The sequence below is a fragment of the Paramisgurnus dabryanus genome, chromosome 21, assembly GCF_030506205.2.
Source record: "Paramisgurnus dabryanus chromosome 21, PD_genome_1.1, whole genome shotgun sequence".
NCBI classification, from domain to species: Eukaryota; Metazoa; Chordata; class Actinopteri; order Cypriniformes; family Cobitidae; genus Paramisgurnus; species Paramisgurnus dabryanus.
In genome coordinates this window covers 1,481,209-1,496,862 of record NC_133357.1, presented here as the reverse complement: position 1 = coordinate 1,496,862, position 15,654 = coordinate 1,481,209, and the positions used below count along the sequence as shown (strand labels likewise).

Here is a 15,654-nt window from a genome sequence, read left to right as displayed (position 1 = left end):
GACAATCGTTTCGCTAGATAAGACCTTTATGCCTCGTTTGGGATAATTTAAAACTGTTAAGTGTTGGGATCCATTAAAGTCCATTAAAATGAGAAAAATCCTGGAATGTTTTCCTCAAAAAATATATTTTCTTCTCGACTGAACAAAGAAAGACATCAACATTTTGGATGACATGGTGGTAAGTAAATTATCTGGATTTTTTTTAAGAAAATGGACTAATCCTTTAAAGCACAGTAATACCATAGTATCTTGTAGGAAAGTGTCACTTACTATAGAGCTTGAAATTTGTAATAGGAGCCGCAACAGCAGCACATTTAAACATCTGTTCGGTTGCTGTCAACATCTTCAAACTTAAATAACCACCAAATCCCTGTAATAAAAAAATATGATTTTAGCTCGGATCATGTTCGTACAGTGTGACAACAAGCAACAACCGTGAAGGACTTTTGTTATGACATTCCATGTGATGTTGGAAGTGATTTTGGCTGCTTACTGGCCAAAGTCAAAAGACTTAAGCCCACCTTAATCTTTATAATATTATATACCAATTACTTTTAAATACGCATCCCAATTTTTTTTAAACCCCTAACATTAAGTTTGATTCATGCTTTAGCAAATCCCATTACCAAACAATTCTGCCACCAAGTAACAGCTCATCAGTCCCTTAGCCTATCAGTCCCTACAAAATAATAACTTAATGCATCATTACATAATCAATGCATGAAATATTGGTATACACAGGTATGCTTCTTGTATAATGGCTTTAAATATATCAACTCATACTGCACCTTTCCATACACAGCTATTCTTCTTCCATCAATGTATGGCAGCTGTGTTAACCACCTGCAATGAAAGATATCCATTTATTTTAAAAGGCATTTTTGGGTCATGAGAAGCGGTGAGTGCTTTATAAGCAACCAACAGATTACCTCTCTGCTGAGATATAAACATTGCTTCTTGCCTCGAGTAGGATTAAATTAAATTTGTGAACCAAGATTTCAAGAAAAACCTGGTGGAGGGCATTGGGCCCAACTAATCAGATGTTGCAAAATGACTTTGCTGTAACAGGCATCTTTCTTAATGCGGAGACAGACTCACTCGACAACAGCAAGCTGGTCTTTAATGCGTAGTGAACCCATCTTAAGGGGATCCAGAGTGCTGCTTTTCTGTCCCTGTGACAGTCGGCTCCTACTGTCTATCCAGGCAAGCGCCACATCGTGCAGACTTGACAAAACCTCTGGCCAGCCCAGGGCAAAGTCATCTGTTACGGATTGCCTGCCAGGAATACCATCACTGTAGGTGCAGAGTGATGAAAAAGGAAATAAAGGAAATTTAGTCTACATTTACATTTATTCATTTGGCATATCCTTTTATGCAAAACCATATATACATTTTTATCGGCATGTGTTCGAACCCATGACTATTTCCGCTCCTTATGCAATGCTCTATCACTGAGCTACAGTATACAGGGTCTGTTGGAGAGAGGTTGGATCAAGAAGGATAGCACAGCGTTCCTTATTCTGTAAATGAGCTGATTACTCAATTGCATTTAAGTTAACAATCCACAAATTGCTTATTAATAAAGCATCATTTAAAAATCATGTGGCTCAAAATGTTGCTGTTAGGGAGCAAGTCTTTAAGACGAAAATTGCATTGCTTGTTAATCGTTAAAAGAACAGTGTTAAAGAGATAGTTTAACAAAAAACGAAAATGTTGCTATTATTTATTCACCTTCATGTTGTTTGATCCCCCAATGTCTGTCTTTGTTCTTCAAAATGTAATTTTTTTAAAAAAAGTGTTGCCTTAGGTTTTCTGGTTACTATAGGAAGGGGATGGTGACCACCTGTTTAGGCTTCAAAAGGACCCAAACAGATAACTCAAGTCGAATCGTGCCATATATTTTAAGCATCCTGAAGGCATAGATGAGGGTTTGGTGAAAAACAAACTGAAATATAATCCATTATTTGATGAAAGTCTTGATATGTGCCTGAACTGTTGTTTAGGTAGTTTTAGGATTTTATTCACAACAAGAAAGCAGAGGAGCAGTGTTGTAGTCGAGTCCGAGTCAAGACCAAGACCAGAGATAAAATGTGGAGTCCGAGTCTCGACACTCGATCTCTAGTCTTGGTCTTGACTCGGACTCGATACTCGATCTCTAGTCTTGGTCTTGACTCGGACTCTACACTCGATCTCTAGTCTTGATCTTGACTTGAACTAGACACTCGATCTCTAGTCTTGATCTTGACTCGGACTCGACACTCGATCTCTGGTCTTGGTCTTGACTCTGACTCTACACTCAATCTCTAGTCTTGATCTTGATCTCTAGTCTTGGTCTTGACTCAGACTCGACACTCGATCTCTGGTTTGGGTCTTGATTCTGACTCGACACTTGATCTCTGGTTTGGGTCTTGATTCTGACTCGACACTCGATCTCTAGTCTTGGTCTTGACTCGGACTCAACACTCAATCTCTAGTCTTGGTCTTGACTCGGACTAGACACTCAATCTCTAGTCTTGGTCTTGACTCTGACTCTACACTCAATCTCTAGTCTTGATCTTGATCTCTAGTCTTGGTCTTGACTCAGACTCGACACTCGATCTCTGGTTTGGGTCTTGATTCTGACTCGACACTTGATCTCTGGTTTGGGTCTTGATTCTGACTCGACACTCGATCTCTAGTCTTGGTCTTGACTCGGACTCAACACTCAATCTCTAGTCTTGGTCTTGACTCGGACTCGACACTCAATCTCTAGTCTTGGTCTTGACTCAGACTCAACACTCGATCTCTGGTTTGGGTCTTGATTCTGACTCGACACTTGATCTTTAGTCTTGATCTTGACTCGGACTCGACACTCGATCTTTGGTTTGGGTCTTGACTCTGACTCGACAATTGATCTCTAGTCTTGGTCTTGACTCGGACTCAAAACCCGGACTTTTTGCAGAAACCTACCCATATTCGAAAGCTGATTACAAAAGAACCACTGAAGGAAGGATGAAACAGGTTTTTTTGTTTGAAAGCAGAGTGTTTGTTCTTTCATTTGATATATTGTATGTTTATATATTTAAGGAAGAACATTTTCTGGAAGGCATTAAACTTTTGTGAAAATCATGAAAAACGCTGGCGCTGGCTGGCAACTTTTTTAAAAAACGCTGGCGGCGAAAGAGTAAAAAAAAACATTTTGGTTCTAAAGAGCAAAGAAAGACATTGTGGTGACATAAACAACATGAGGGTGAGTGAATAACGGTGTTCAAATTATGTCCAAGACTATAGGGGTCTCCTAGCAAAGCCCCCCACAGTCAAATTTTTGGTTGGTCCTGAATCAACGTTTTAATCAAAGAAACCCCAAATTACCTTTAAATCAAACCTTAACCATTTTTTACACCTCAAATTATTGTGAAATAAAAGTTTAAGAAGATTTTTTTTTAAAAGCCCCTAACCCAATCCTTAACATAAAAATCTGTAAATTCCGTCAGAAAACAGGCGCACTTGAGAGTTTACATTTATTTTAGAAATAAATTTTTGGATTAATAATGGACAGTATTGCTTGTGACAGCGCAGTATGAGAATTTTTAATTCATGTACTATATTAATTTAATTAGGACCCCCCTAACTTATATTTTGTGCTTTATAGGGGGTCCCTCAAAGGGACCACCCCAGCCCCCCCTGAATTTGAACACACAATTTTTTGGGGGGGTGAACTATCCTTTTATTAAAGTTTTTGGTAAGCTGAAGACTTTGGTTCTGCATTGTTCGACTGTGTACAAGAATTAACACTTTGGCTATAATTAAGTAGTTTAAAAACACCTAACCAAATTGCTGTAAGAATATCAATACAGTACTTCCTTCAAAGAACTTACAAAGGTGCCGATAAAGTACGGGGAGACACTTACATGATAATAAGCAGAGGGTGCAGGTTTCCCTCGTACCCAGGGGGCAAAGACATCTTCAGATCTAAGTCTGTAATTATTCACAAAAGCAGTTAGAACAGAACTTACGCTAGTCCCTACTGTACCATACTGCAAAGTAGTCTGGTTACTGGCTCATCAATATTCTAACCGCTAGCAAATGAGTTCCCATGAGCCTGTTGGGTCATAACAGACTCTCCAACACGGTACGCACACACAATCGCTCATACTGGAAATGCGATGTACAATGAATGTCAATGTGAATAAGTGTAAATCTCTTTTAACACACAAACACACAGGTGTGGGGAGGGTTTTCCAAATGGAGTGGCACCGCTGCGAGGATCCAATTAGCAACCTGAAACAATTATCCGATTGATTCTTAAATGCAGATGGCTTTTAAAAAGGCTCAAATCGATTTGTGCTGAAGGAGAAATGCAATCGGTTATTTTAAGAATCTTTACCATTGTTGTCGGAGGAAAACGTCCGGAAAATTGTCTCCGGAAACCTTTTCGTTTCGAGAGATATTGCAAGAAGGCTGTTGTCTTCCACCACTATGTATCCTGCAAGAGCCATAAACAAACTTACATTTACTTACATTTTTAATCAAAATTGAAAGGGTGACTCTTATCTGTGGTTGACCACAATATCTAAATAAAATAAACTCACTGGATGGGTCACTTGTGCTATGGATAGTCACTCTTGGGACACCTGGACCTGTAAATAAATGATAGAGATGTAAAAGGCAAGAAATGTTCGCTTTTCATCTGTATAAATGTGTATTTGTGAGATGTTACCCAAGCAGTAGAGGGTAAAATATGTCTGGTTGGGGCTGAAATCCGCTTTGAAGAAGTTGCATCGTTCAAACAGGTTGCACGTCAGACACTGGCGATGAAAAACTCCTCCCAGCTCCACGCTAGTCGACAAGGACATCTTTCATTAAATACGAACGAATTTCAACATTTAAAAATTTACATTAACCAACCTGATCTCACAAGAAAACATATTTGCTATGTCAATGGTTTTGTATGAATTCTTCTGATATCAATTGTATCAAATCATACGATTATGACTATCACCCAATACCATAGGGGTGAATAAAAATTGTACTATAATGTAATGGTCAAAATATGTCCCTCAGCTGTCACTGGGGCAGTACCCTTTAAGAAAGTCCTAATATGTAGATGGCCTGAATACCTCTGACTAGAGGTCTTCACGGGTCCACTTAGATCCGAAAACCCAAGGTCCGACCCGAGACCCGATCGGGTTCGGGTCTAAAAGTTTCACATGTGCCTCGGACACGGGTCGGGTACAATAATAGTGGCATCGGGTCTCGGGTAATTTAAAAATGAATGTGTTTTTTCTGAACGGACCCGAGAAGACCCGAACTCTCTCGTCTGTGTGCGTCAATGTCCTTTTCAAACCTCTCATCTGTTTGCCAAGAGCGCTTGCGACATTGTGTGGTTGTCGGAAGGTTCATTTTCGTTGAGACAAACATGTCAGTCAATTATAAATGTACATTTTAGCGGTTACGTTGGTGTCGTCGTCAGATAACAAAGTAAAACGAATGGAGCAGCTCGCCAAATTGGTTGCAAGGCCACCGGAGTTTCTTTCTGTCTGACTGCTGCGCGTGGGTCTGCAGAATGCAAACACGTCAGTGCCGTTTACATTCGGTTCCAGTCGGGTTAAAAAAAATTTTCACTAGTTCGGGTCGGACTCGGGTCTAATTTTCTCGGGTTTGTCTCGGGTCGGGTCTTTCTTTAAAAAAAAATTATTTATGCACGTCAGGTTCGGGTATGAAGTGATTCGGGTCATTTCGGGTCGGGTACATTTCTTTGGACCCGAGAAAACCTCTACCTCTGAAGTCAGCCGGAAATGTGACGCTCCATACCATGTTTAAAAGATTCGCTCACAATGCAATGCTAACAGGAGTTAACTTACAGGCTGAGTCCGAAGTGGGAGGAATTATGATAATGTCTGTCTCGTCTACATCACTAATCACAGGAAGTAAACTCCATGGTAAACTAATCACAGGAAGTCAATCCATGTGTTTGTTGTAGTCCAAGAAAAGAGATTTACGTTGCAAACGATAACTTGCATCATCGTTTACTTTAGGGTTTGTACCTTTTGCATATCGTTAACATGTACTTATACACACTTAAAGGTGCTCTAAGCGAATTGAAGCGTTTTAGACCATAAAACATTTTTTGTTACATACCGGAAACATCTCCTCACTATCTGCTTGCTGCCTGTCCGCTGATCAAACTGTAAAAAAACGCGATCTCTGAAGACAGCCCAGGCTTCACAAACGGCAATATCAACAAATGGCCAAACCTAGCAGCACAAAACGAAACAAAGTATTCCAGCCAATAAACGACAAGAAGGATTTGGGGGTGGGGGTTGGGCGCGTTCATGAAAGCACGGAAGGGAGGGGGAGGGGGAGGAGTTAGCTACGCTCTGTCTGTTTGAAAACAGTTCAAACATCAACAGGAAGTGACGTCGCACATTATTCGCTTAGAGCGCCTTTAACACACCAAAGGAAATGTAAAATCGTGAATCAGACAATAGGTGCTCTTTAAAAACATTTTCTATTATGGAAAAATGACATTCTGAACAACATGAGGATGAATAATTCAGAAATTTTGAGCAAACTATTCCTTAAGTTTCAACTGCCGAGTTACTATTCCATTATCCATTTCGTTAAAGCGTAATGCCGGACCTCTGCACTCTCACCATATTGCTGGGAGCATTGCAATAAAAATCTATGAGAACTTGTGGCACAGGGAGAGCAAGTGAGAGGCTTAAAGCATTAATCAAAACACACTTTAAATCCTTGTGCCTCTGCCCATCTCTCTTTCAAGTCCCCCCCTTCTCTCTCTCCAAGACTGTTAAATGAATTAGCTGGGCTTCTTGCCTGGAGCTCACCAAAGGGGAAAAACTTCATTGCTTTTCATGACTGTCCCCACCACACATCTCACCCTGTTCATTTAGACATACACTGGCAGTCTTTAATGAATAATAACAGTCCGTCAATGAACACAGGCTCGTCTGGGTGGATATAAGGAATGTGAACCATCAGTAATGAGCACACGGATGTTTGAAATCCAGGCGCATTATTGAGAATGTGAGATATATCACAACAGGGTGTGCAAAAGCTGTCAGGCTGATTTAGATGCGAATATGCATCACAGCGTGAGAAGCACTGAATATCAAGGCGGCAATGATAAAAACTCAATTACGGCTGTAAAGATGTATTGGTTTGAGAGAGGGTTTACCTGTACAAGTGTCTGCTCTGCTGAGACTCCTCCGTACTCAGGAAATATCTGCGGCAAAAAAAATCTTTAAAGAGGCGGCTACAGATTTTTGAGTCACTATTTGAAGTCAAGTGATTTATACTATGGCAATCGGCAATCGCATCCACCTACTGGTACAACCCTTTGTATGAATAGGTTTGTAGTTAAAAAAATTTGCTTGCCGACAAAGATTTTGTCAAAAACTTGCAGTAGGTTTTTCATATTCTTCTTGTTCATATAAATATTTTGATATAACAAATTAAAGGGTGAGTTCACAGCCAGTTTGCAGCAGTGATTCTTAAAGGGGACATATCATAAAAATGTTAAAGTGCTATAATTGGGTCTCCAGTGCTTCTATCAACCAATTCAATGTGAAAAAGATCAACCCAGTAACTTAGTTTTGGTAAACCATTCTCTGCAAGCATGTGAAAAAATAGGTCACTGAAATTTGGCTCCCCCTGTGATGTCAGAAGGGGATAATACCCTTAATCTGCACTATACAACCACGGCACTGCCATTTAGTGCAGAGATCAGCTCGTTTGCATTTTAAATGACACCCAAAAATGCCACATTTATGCTCACACCTACAAAGTGGCAATTTTAACATGTTATAATAAATTATCTATATGGTATTTTAAAGCTAAAACTTCACATTCGTACTCTGGGGACACCAACGTTAACCACAAGGAAAAACTTGAGACATAGATCAGCATATTTTTTTTCACCTTTATTGGAAAATGGCAAGATGGAATTTAATCTGTAAAGCTACAGCCTCTAAGAGGACAATATATGAAAGACGTTTTTATGGAGTCGTAATTAGAGAATAATTGAGAAATGTAAATGACACTGTCATTAGCTGCAACTCAACAATAAATTATCTTATTAATTTTAATGAATCTTGAATGATTCAGCGGGCTTAATGTAATCACAAAGCATAAATAATTGTATAATTGCTCATGTTAAGTAGTTATGTAGATGATGAGATGCTTTACGCACAGTCTTGAGGTTTTCAAATCTAAATGGTTTTCTCGTAAAATCTTACATTTTATCGTTCTCCTCATCAAGGGCGCACAGTGAGATTACATCCCAGTTTCCAGATGTTAGAAAGCGAGGAGAAACAGGAGTTGAATCCTTTAGAGAGAGAGAGAGAGAAAATGAGAAAAGAAAGAGACAGAGAAAAAGATATCAGATTGAGAGAGTGAAAGAGTAACTCTGTACTAACAGAGTTAACAAGAATAAGAGCTATCGTTTTACAGACTGCCAAGAAACACTGAAAGGAGAAGTAAATGGATCGTCCATGCCAACGTCCACTGACCACAGGTGGGTTGGCAAGTTGCTAGGGTCACTATCAAGTGCAACTACATAAAATTTTTGCTGATAATTGTCAGTTATACTGACATTATCGCGGCCGCCGCTAGAACAGCCAACCATTTTGTTGAATGTTTTGCCACTCAAAGAAGAAGTAAATCAGTAGCAGTTGCCACTGAACCTGCATTACCGACGACAGGCTTCAGGCCTTAGTCAAACGGGTCAACATGTTTCATTTTCTTTTAAAGATCCTTAGTTACCATAGATACCTTCGGATTGGGCCCCCAATTTGCTAAATCCTCAACTGTGGGTAACATACTTATGCCGCAATAGTTAGCCTGTCTGGAACCAAGCTTATTTAAACCACATCACTCTGTGACACTTGCATTACATGTGAACGGCCCCTACGCTAATAGGATTTTGTTTCTCTCTCCCTGTCTCGTCCTCGACCCCGAGGACAATGAGACAAACAGACCCAGTTCCAGTAAATGTGAAAGTCGGCACACCTCTGATCTACTGGCCGTCCTTTAATGTGATGCTCAGCTGATGCCTGACCAACAACCACTGGCAGAACCCGCTTAATCTCCTTATCCGTTTACATGTGTGTATATATATATATATATATATATATATATATATATATATATATATATATATATATATATATATACAGGGCATGAAATTAACACCCGACCACGCGCCAAATGCGGGTGGATTTTGCAATTGGCGGGTAACACTGTCAATCTACCAGCCACATTGGCGGGTAGCCAATGCGAATCAGTGATGCGCGGGTCATTGTAGAAACAACCCACTCCGACATTTTCCACTAACCCGCCCCGCCCGCAATTGTTCAAAATAGTTTTTAAACTCGACCGACTGACCGCGGCCTGAATATCATTAAAATATTTTTGGATGACTCGTAACCGGCACCCGCTCATTTCTTATCAACCTGCGCATATCACCGATGCAAATTGAGTGATTCATTGAGAGGATGCGACTGTTTCGCAACGTTCATGCGATTGAGAAGATGAGGCACTTCTCTGACTACGTTTGGATGTGCGAGTAAGTATTAAACTGTTGGTGAGATGGGATGAGAATGCAATGCTGACATATGCTACTGTACAATCACAGTTGCACAGATGTGTAGTGCTGCTGTAATGGATCAGAACTCTTGATGTGTAAACTTTAGAGAGAGTTGCGCTACTATGCCTTATACTGTAGTACATTAACATACATTTTGCGAATATAGTAATGAAAAACAACGTATGTGCGGCGTTTATGTGCGCAGTTTGTGCCCCCTCTGTCTCTGTGTGCGTGCGCGGGTTTAAGGGGACTCAATAGGGCACATCGGAGAGACGCGTTCCCAAAAGCATGCGTACATAAAATCTTTCTGCTCTTGACAGGGCACATATAAATAAAATGATCTCAACAGTATTCATTTTCTAATAAAACATTTCTTTATGTCTTAAGTGTATGTATAGAGAGTCAAAAACTAGTCTGTGCTGGTCTTAAAGAGACAGTAACCTCAATTAACCTACTTAAGTCTGTGTCATTAATGTTAATCAAACAACCTAAGACAAAGAGAAATTCACTTTTGTAGCTCTGAAAAAAATTATATTTAATTCATACAATAAAGACAGTGTTATAATTCACTATTCGGGCAAAAAAAAAAAAAAAAAACTGGCTGGTAAAAAGTCTCTGTGGCAGGTGGATTTCTAAATCCACCTGCCACAGTGGCTGGTGGTCAAAAAAGTTAACTTCAGGCCCTGTATATATATATATATATATATATATATATATATATATATATATATCTCCCAAGGGTTTTTCCCTCCTAGGACTTTTTTTTATTTCCCCGGCTGAAAAGCCCGGGGGGTGGGGGTTTCTCCTAGGGGTTTTTCAACCCGGGGAGGCAGCCTTCTTGTGCTTAACTTAGCACCCTCTTCTATACGTTACATTCGTAATACGCTCGCTTATAATGTTGATTCATAGCCGCAGCAAATTTAGCTGCTTATGCTATCGTGTATTATGTTGTGCTATCTGACGTTTTTCTGAGCTTTTCACTGCTTCTATTAATGTAAAGTTGCTTTGAAACAATTACCAATTGTGAAAAGCGCTATATAAATTGAATTGAATTGAATATGTCAGGTATGTAAAATTTTAGGATAAAAATACATGAAATAGACATAAATGAATACTCTTATTCTGTGTAATTGCAAAGTTTTGTCAGTGAGCCTTCATTAAAAAAAACATTCATTCTTCTGATGATAAACCAACTTCTTCATTCGCATATCCTTTGTTGTACTTTCAAATCACGATGTTTACACATGCATTCAATTTTTACTGTGCACAACACGAGAATGAAATCAATCCATCCACATACCTGAGCAGGGAGACTGGCGATGTGAAGAAACTCCCCACGGGCACCTTGCTTGGCAGGCAAGATGAGGTAAAACAGGGAACCATCTGCCGTGAACATTGGCTCGTCCTGTAGGACAAGCCACCATCAATACACAAACCACCAACAGATCAATGAGAAACGACACCATTTTGATGCAATTCATTTCTTTCTCCAGCTTTTGGGAGAACAACATAGGCTGCGAATTGATTAAACGTCTCCCTGGAGAGTAAGCGAGAAATAGTAGGAGAGAGAGACAAAAAAAGAGGCTGAACTTACCTGCCGCTGATAGTTGTGCCAAAAGTCCAATGTCATTTGGTGCCTCTGAAGATTGAAGACATTTTTAAAAGATTAGACATGTCATGTATTATAAGTGCTTAAATCCTTATTCTCTTCTGCCTGCCAGGGAGAGGTGTACTTCATAATAAACTCACTAGCTGACGGCGTGATTCAGTCAATCCGTCATTTTAACTGGCATTACATTAGGGACGTGGCTTTTTCATGTTTGTAAAGAGTTTAGTTGTGTTGTGTTACTGCTATCTGGAATAACTATAGGTCCAAAGTTACTCTATTAGAAACCTCTAATTAAACCCTCAACCTGGGTCGAGTATAATATTAGTGGCCTTGGGTTATTTAAAATGAATGTGTTTTTGCTAAACAGACCCGAGAAGACCCAAACTATCTCATGTGCGTGCATCGAGTCCTTTTCCAACCCCTTGCCAAAAGTGCTTGCGACATTGTGTGGCTAGTGGAGGGTTAATTTTCATTGAGACACACCTGTTAATCCATTTTGAATGCACATTTTACTTGTTAACTTGGTGTCCTCGTCAGATAACAAAGGAAAATAAATGGAGCAGGGAGCTAAATTGGATGAGAGGTCACCGGGGTTTGACTGGTGCATGCGGGGCTGCAGACTGCACACACTTTGGTGCCGTTTACATTCGGGTCCAAATAAATTGCCACTGCATTGGGTCGGACCCAGGTCTAATTTTCTCAGGTTTGTCACGGGTCGGGTCTTTCTTTTTAAAAAAAGATTTATGCATGTCGGGGTCGGGTACAAAAGTGATTCAGGTCATTTAGAGTCGGGTACATTTTTGAACCCGAGAAGACCTCTACTGCAAACCCATATAAGTGCTGCAAAACCTCAAATCCACTTCTTTGGACAAGACATAATAAAAGACTTTAGCAAAATAACTAAATCACAAATGATAAAAGTCAGAATTCACAAGGTAAAAATGTAGAAACTGAACTACACATTAGGGGGCGCTGTGATGCATGTGACTGCCACATTCGGGTTGTATTCAGGTACTCACAAGGGACCCAAGTTTAAAATGTAATCCATAGTTGTTTCCCAATTACATCCCTATTGTCACATCGCTGTAAAACACAAGCGCTCAAGCGTACATCCGATCCATCACCCACAGGCGCATACAGAAATAAGGAGTGACCTTTTAAAGTTAAGGAAGGCTGCACATAGAAATTGAGGCTTAAAAGTGAAGCTTTCACATCTTTAAATGTAAATTAAGCTGAGCTGGCAGAAGAGAAGCTGGAGATTCAGTCCGCATCAGAGCAGCATCAAGTGCAAGAGCCAAATCAATTGACACTGTGTGGATGAAGACACCTATTGTTTTGCAGTGGATGAACGGGTGACCTCTGACCTCTGAACAGGCTCCTGTTGTGGCCTCGCACACGCACAGTACAGAATGATTCTGGACCCGGTTCAACCATCGCATGGCCAGACGGGTGCTGCTGATCCAACTCACCATAGAGATGTAGCTCTCTCTGCCAAAAGAGTGAAAGACAATCCTTTAAATGCATAACGTTTTTATGGATTACATATATATATCTATCTGATTGCAAGACAAAGACATTTTATTTTTAGAAGTAATTTTATGACGCATCAAATTGTAATTTCACTTTATGATGTTCAAATGAAATAGTATTTCAAGTTTTATTTAGATATCAGCAGTGTTGGGGGTAACGCATTACAAGTAACGTGCATTATGTAATAATATTACTTTTCTGAAGTAACAAGTAAAGTAACGCATTACTTTTTAAATGTACACATTAATATTTGAGTTACTTTTTAAAAAAAGTAATGCAAGTTACTTTTTTAGTTTAATTAATTCAATAAAAAAATGATGTACTGAATTAAATTAAACGTAGGTCACATTATGCACTCTTTGCGTACACGCCTGTATGGGAACAGTTTGAGTCAGAAACTGAGATAGCAGGCCAGAGCTCGACATTTTTGTGATGAAATATGCAACTTATTATATCCAATCATAAAAAACACCTGCAAGGCCTGAAAGAGATCAAGCCTCAGCCAAGAAAAAGTAACGCAAAAGTAACTAAAAAGTAACGTAAGCATTCCTTTCCATGAAAAGTAACTAAGTAACACAATTAGTTACTTTTTTGGGAGTAACTTAATATTGTAATGCATTACTTTTAAAAGTAACTTTACCCAACACTGGATATCAGTAATACTACAGTCAGGTTGTATTTGTTAATGCATTAGTTCAGTGGTTTCCAAACGTTTTTGTCAGTCGAACACCCTTGAATGAAATTACTATTTAAAGTACCCCCTGATATTTTCAGTACATATTTCATATATCATTTAATAGCACATTTACATAAACGCAAAAAAATTCATCCGCTTTAACATGACATGCTTATAATCACTGCCATTTAAATTTTTTTTATTTAAATCATTTTATGATTTAATTGTAATTAATTATTTTTTTTTAAATCATGGGCCCTGCAATTCCCCTCAGTTTGAGAAACCCTGCAATAGTGTATGCATTAGCTAACGTGAACTAACAACGCAAAATTGATTAATCTTAGTTCATGTTTATGTCAGCATTATTTTTTTAATTAAAAGTTATCTCGTCAAATAAGAGAAAACATTTGCATAAAAAAGTGTCCCTGGTGAGGTTTTATGTTAATCTGTGATACCGCACTTACCCAGTTTATAAAAAACTGAAGCAAAAATTATTTACTTATTTTAAACTCTGTATGTTTTGATAATCGTTCTGAATCTGATCTATAAAAAAAAATCCTTGACAAAAATGCAATTATTTCAGCTTTTTGCTATAAAAAAAGTGTTTGTTTATTGTTTGTTTGAAAGCAGGGGGTCTGTTCTTTCATTTGATATATTTGTATGTCTATATATTTTTAGACATTTTGTGAAACTTTTGTGAAAATCACAAAAAAATTCTGGCGGGCAAATTTTCAAAAAAAGGCTGGGCGGGGAATGAGTTAAGGGGTTGTGTACACCAAAACTTTTACGCTCGCGGCCGGCGCATGTTTTCAATTGTTTCCAATGGAAGCTCGGCGTTTTTCAAATAAGCCAGCAGCTAGCGGGTTTTTTTCTGCGCTGAAACCCGGCGCTCGGCGTTTTTTCCGCGCTCGGCGTTGAGCGTCGAGAGTTGAAAGAGATTCAACTTTGGGAGAAAAGCTCCGCTCGTCAATGTCAGTTCTCACACGGCCGCCCAATCACAGTGGTGGAGGGGCGGGACATTACCACAGCAACCAACCGGCTCGCAGCTGAAGTATCACAGCTACCAAAGCGCTCAGCTGAAGAAAGCTGGCACTCAGCTGAAAAACAGCTGGCATTCGGCGCCTTCAAGGCGTTTTCAGCCGCGTTTAAAAGTTTTGGTGTGTCCAGCCCCTAATATTGGTTAGTTAAAGGCGTTCTAAGCGAATCTGCGAGACATTAGTTTTTGTTGACGTTTGAATTGTTTTCAAACAGACGGAGCGTAGCTAACTCCTCCCCCTCCCTTCCGTGCTTTCATGAACGCGCTCAACCGCCACCCCCAAATCCTTTTTGTCGTTTATTGGCTGGAATACTTTGTTTTGTTTTGTGGTGCTAGGTTTGGCCACTATGTTGTTATTGCCGTCTGTGAAGCCTGGGCTGTCTACAGAGATCGCGTTTTTTTACAGTTTGATCAGCGGACAGGCAGCAAGCAGATAGTGAGGAGATGTTTGCTGTATGTAACAAAAAATGTTTTATGGTCTAAAACGCGTCAATTCGCTTAGAGCGCCTTTAATGTTAATACCAATAGCTATGAATATGTGAATTTTCTCCTGCCTTCACTCAATCGCACTAGCTTGAACCATAGATATATATGTACATAGATGCCGCATTCAGCAGTTAAAGACACGCAGCACACAGCATTATTTTTTAAATCAACAGTTTTTGACATTAGTTAATGCAAAGGGAGGTAAAACAAACAATTGTATTGACATTAACTAACACTTAATAAATTAATAAATGCTGAAAAACTATAAATGCTGAAATTAATAAATGCTGAAAAGCTATTTGCTCATTGTTAGTTCATGTTAGCTAATGCATTTACCAATTTTAACAAATATAACCTTATTGTAAAGTGTTACCACAATATCCATGATACTGAAAACCGATAACAATTTTCTGAAGAAAATGTGGATGCTGCTTGCTTGTGCTTAGCTCACCACCCCAAAGCTACAGCAGTATTGTGAGTAATTGTCCATGTCGTGCTATGTGGTTTCTAAGGTGTTGAGTAGTTTTAAATTGGCTGGTATGTGTTTACCAAACTGCTCTGTATTCTTAATATAGTATTACATGGTGATTGATAGGTGTTTGTATACTGGCCCAAAGCAAAGAAGAGCTCAATGCCAATGATATTTTAGTCCCTAGACTCGGATTCTGAGGAAACTTTGTCCTAATTTATCATCCACCAGATAAAAATTTAAGTCAGCGACACAATGTTAA

General features: G+C 39.2%; 1 protein-coding gene across 4 annotated transcripts in view; it reads right to left on the bottom strand.

Moving 5' to 3' along the window:
- The window catches only part of LOC135775301 (inactive dipeptidyl peptidase 10), a 67,581-nt gene that overhangs the window by 4,284 nt on the left and 47,643 nt on the right, over window positions 1–15,654 (bottom strand). For all 4 annotated transcript variants that reach the window (XM_065285379.2, XM_065285380.2, XM_073812982.1 and 1 more), the window contains 12 exons: window positions 12,560–12,683; window positions 11,181–11,225; window positions 10,887–10,991; window positions 8,238–8,326; window positions 7,178–7,225; window positions 4,700–4,818; window positions 4,572–4,619; window positions 4,367–4,465; window positions 3,891–3,957; window positions 1,099–1,293; window positions 789–843; window positions 271–370 (listed from right to left, as the gene is read on the bottom strand). In XM_065285379.2, the coding sequence (XP_065141451.1) occupies window positions 271–370; window positions 789–843; window positions 1,099–1,293; window positions 3,891–3,957; window positions 4,367–4,465; window positions 4,572–4,619; window positions 4,700–4,818; window positions 7,178–7,225; window positions 8,238–8,326; window positions 10,887–10,991; window positions 11,181–11,225; window positions 12,560–12,683 (1,094 nt within the window). The remainder of the gene's footprint in view (window positions 1–270; window positions 371–788; window positions 844–1,098; window positions 1,294–3,890; window positions 3,958–4,366; window positions 4,466–4,571; window positions 4,620–4,699; window positions 4,819–7,177; window positions 7,226–8,237; window positions 8,327–10,886; window positions 10,992–11,180; window positions 11,226–12,559; window positions 12,684–15,654) is intronic.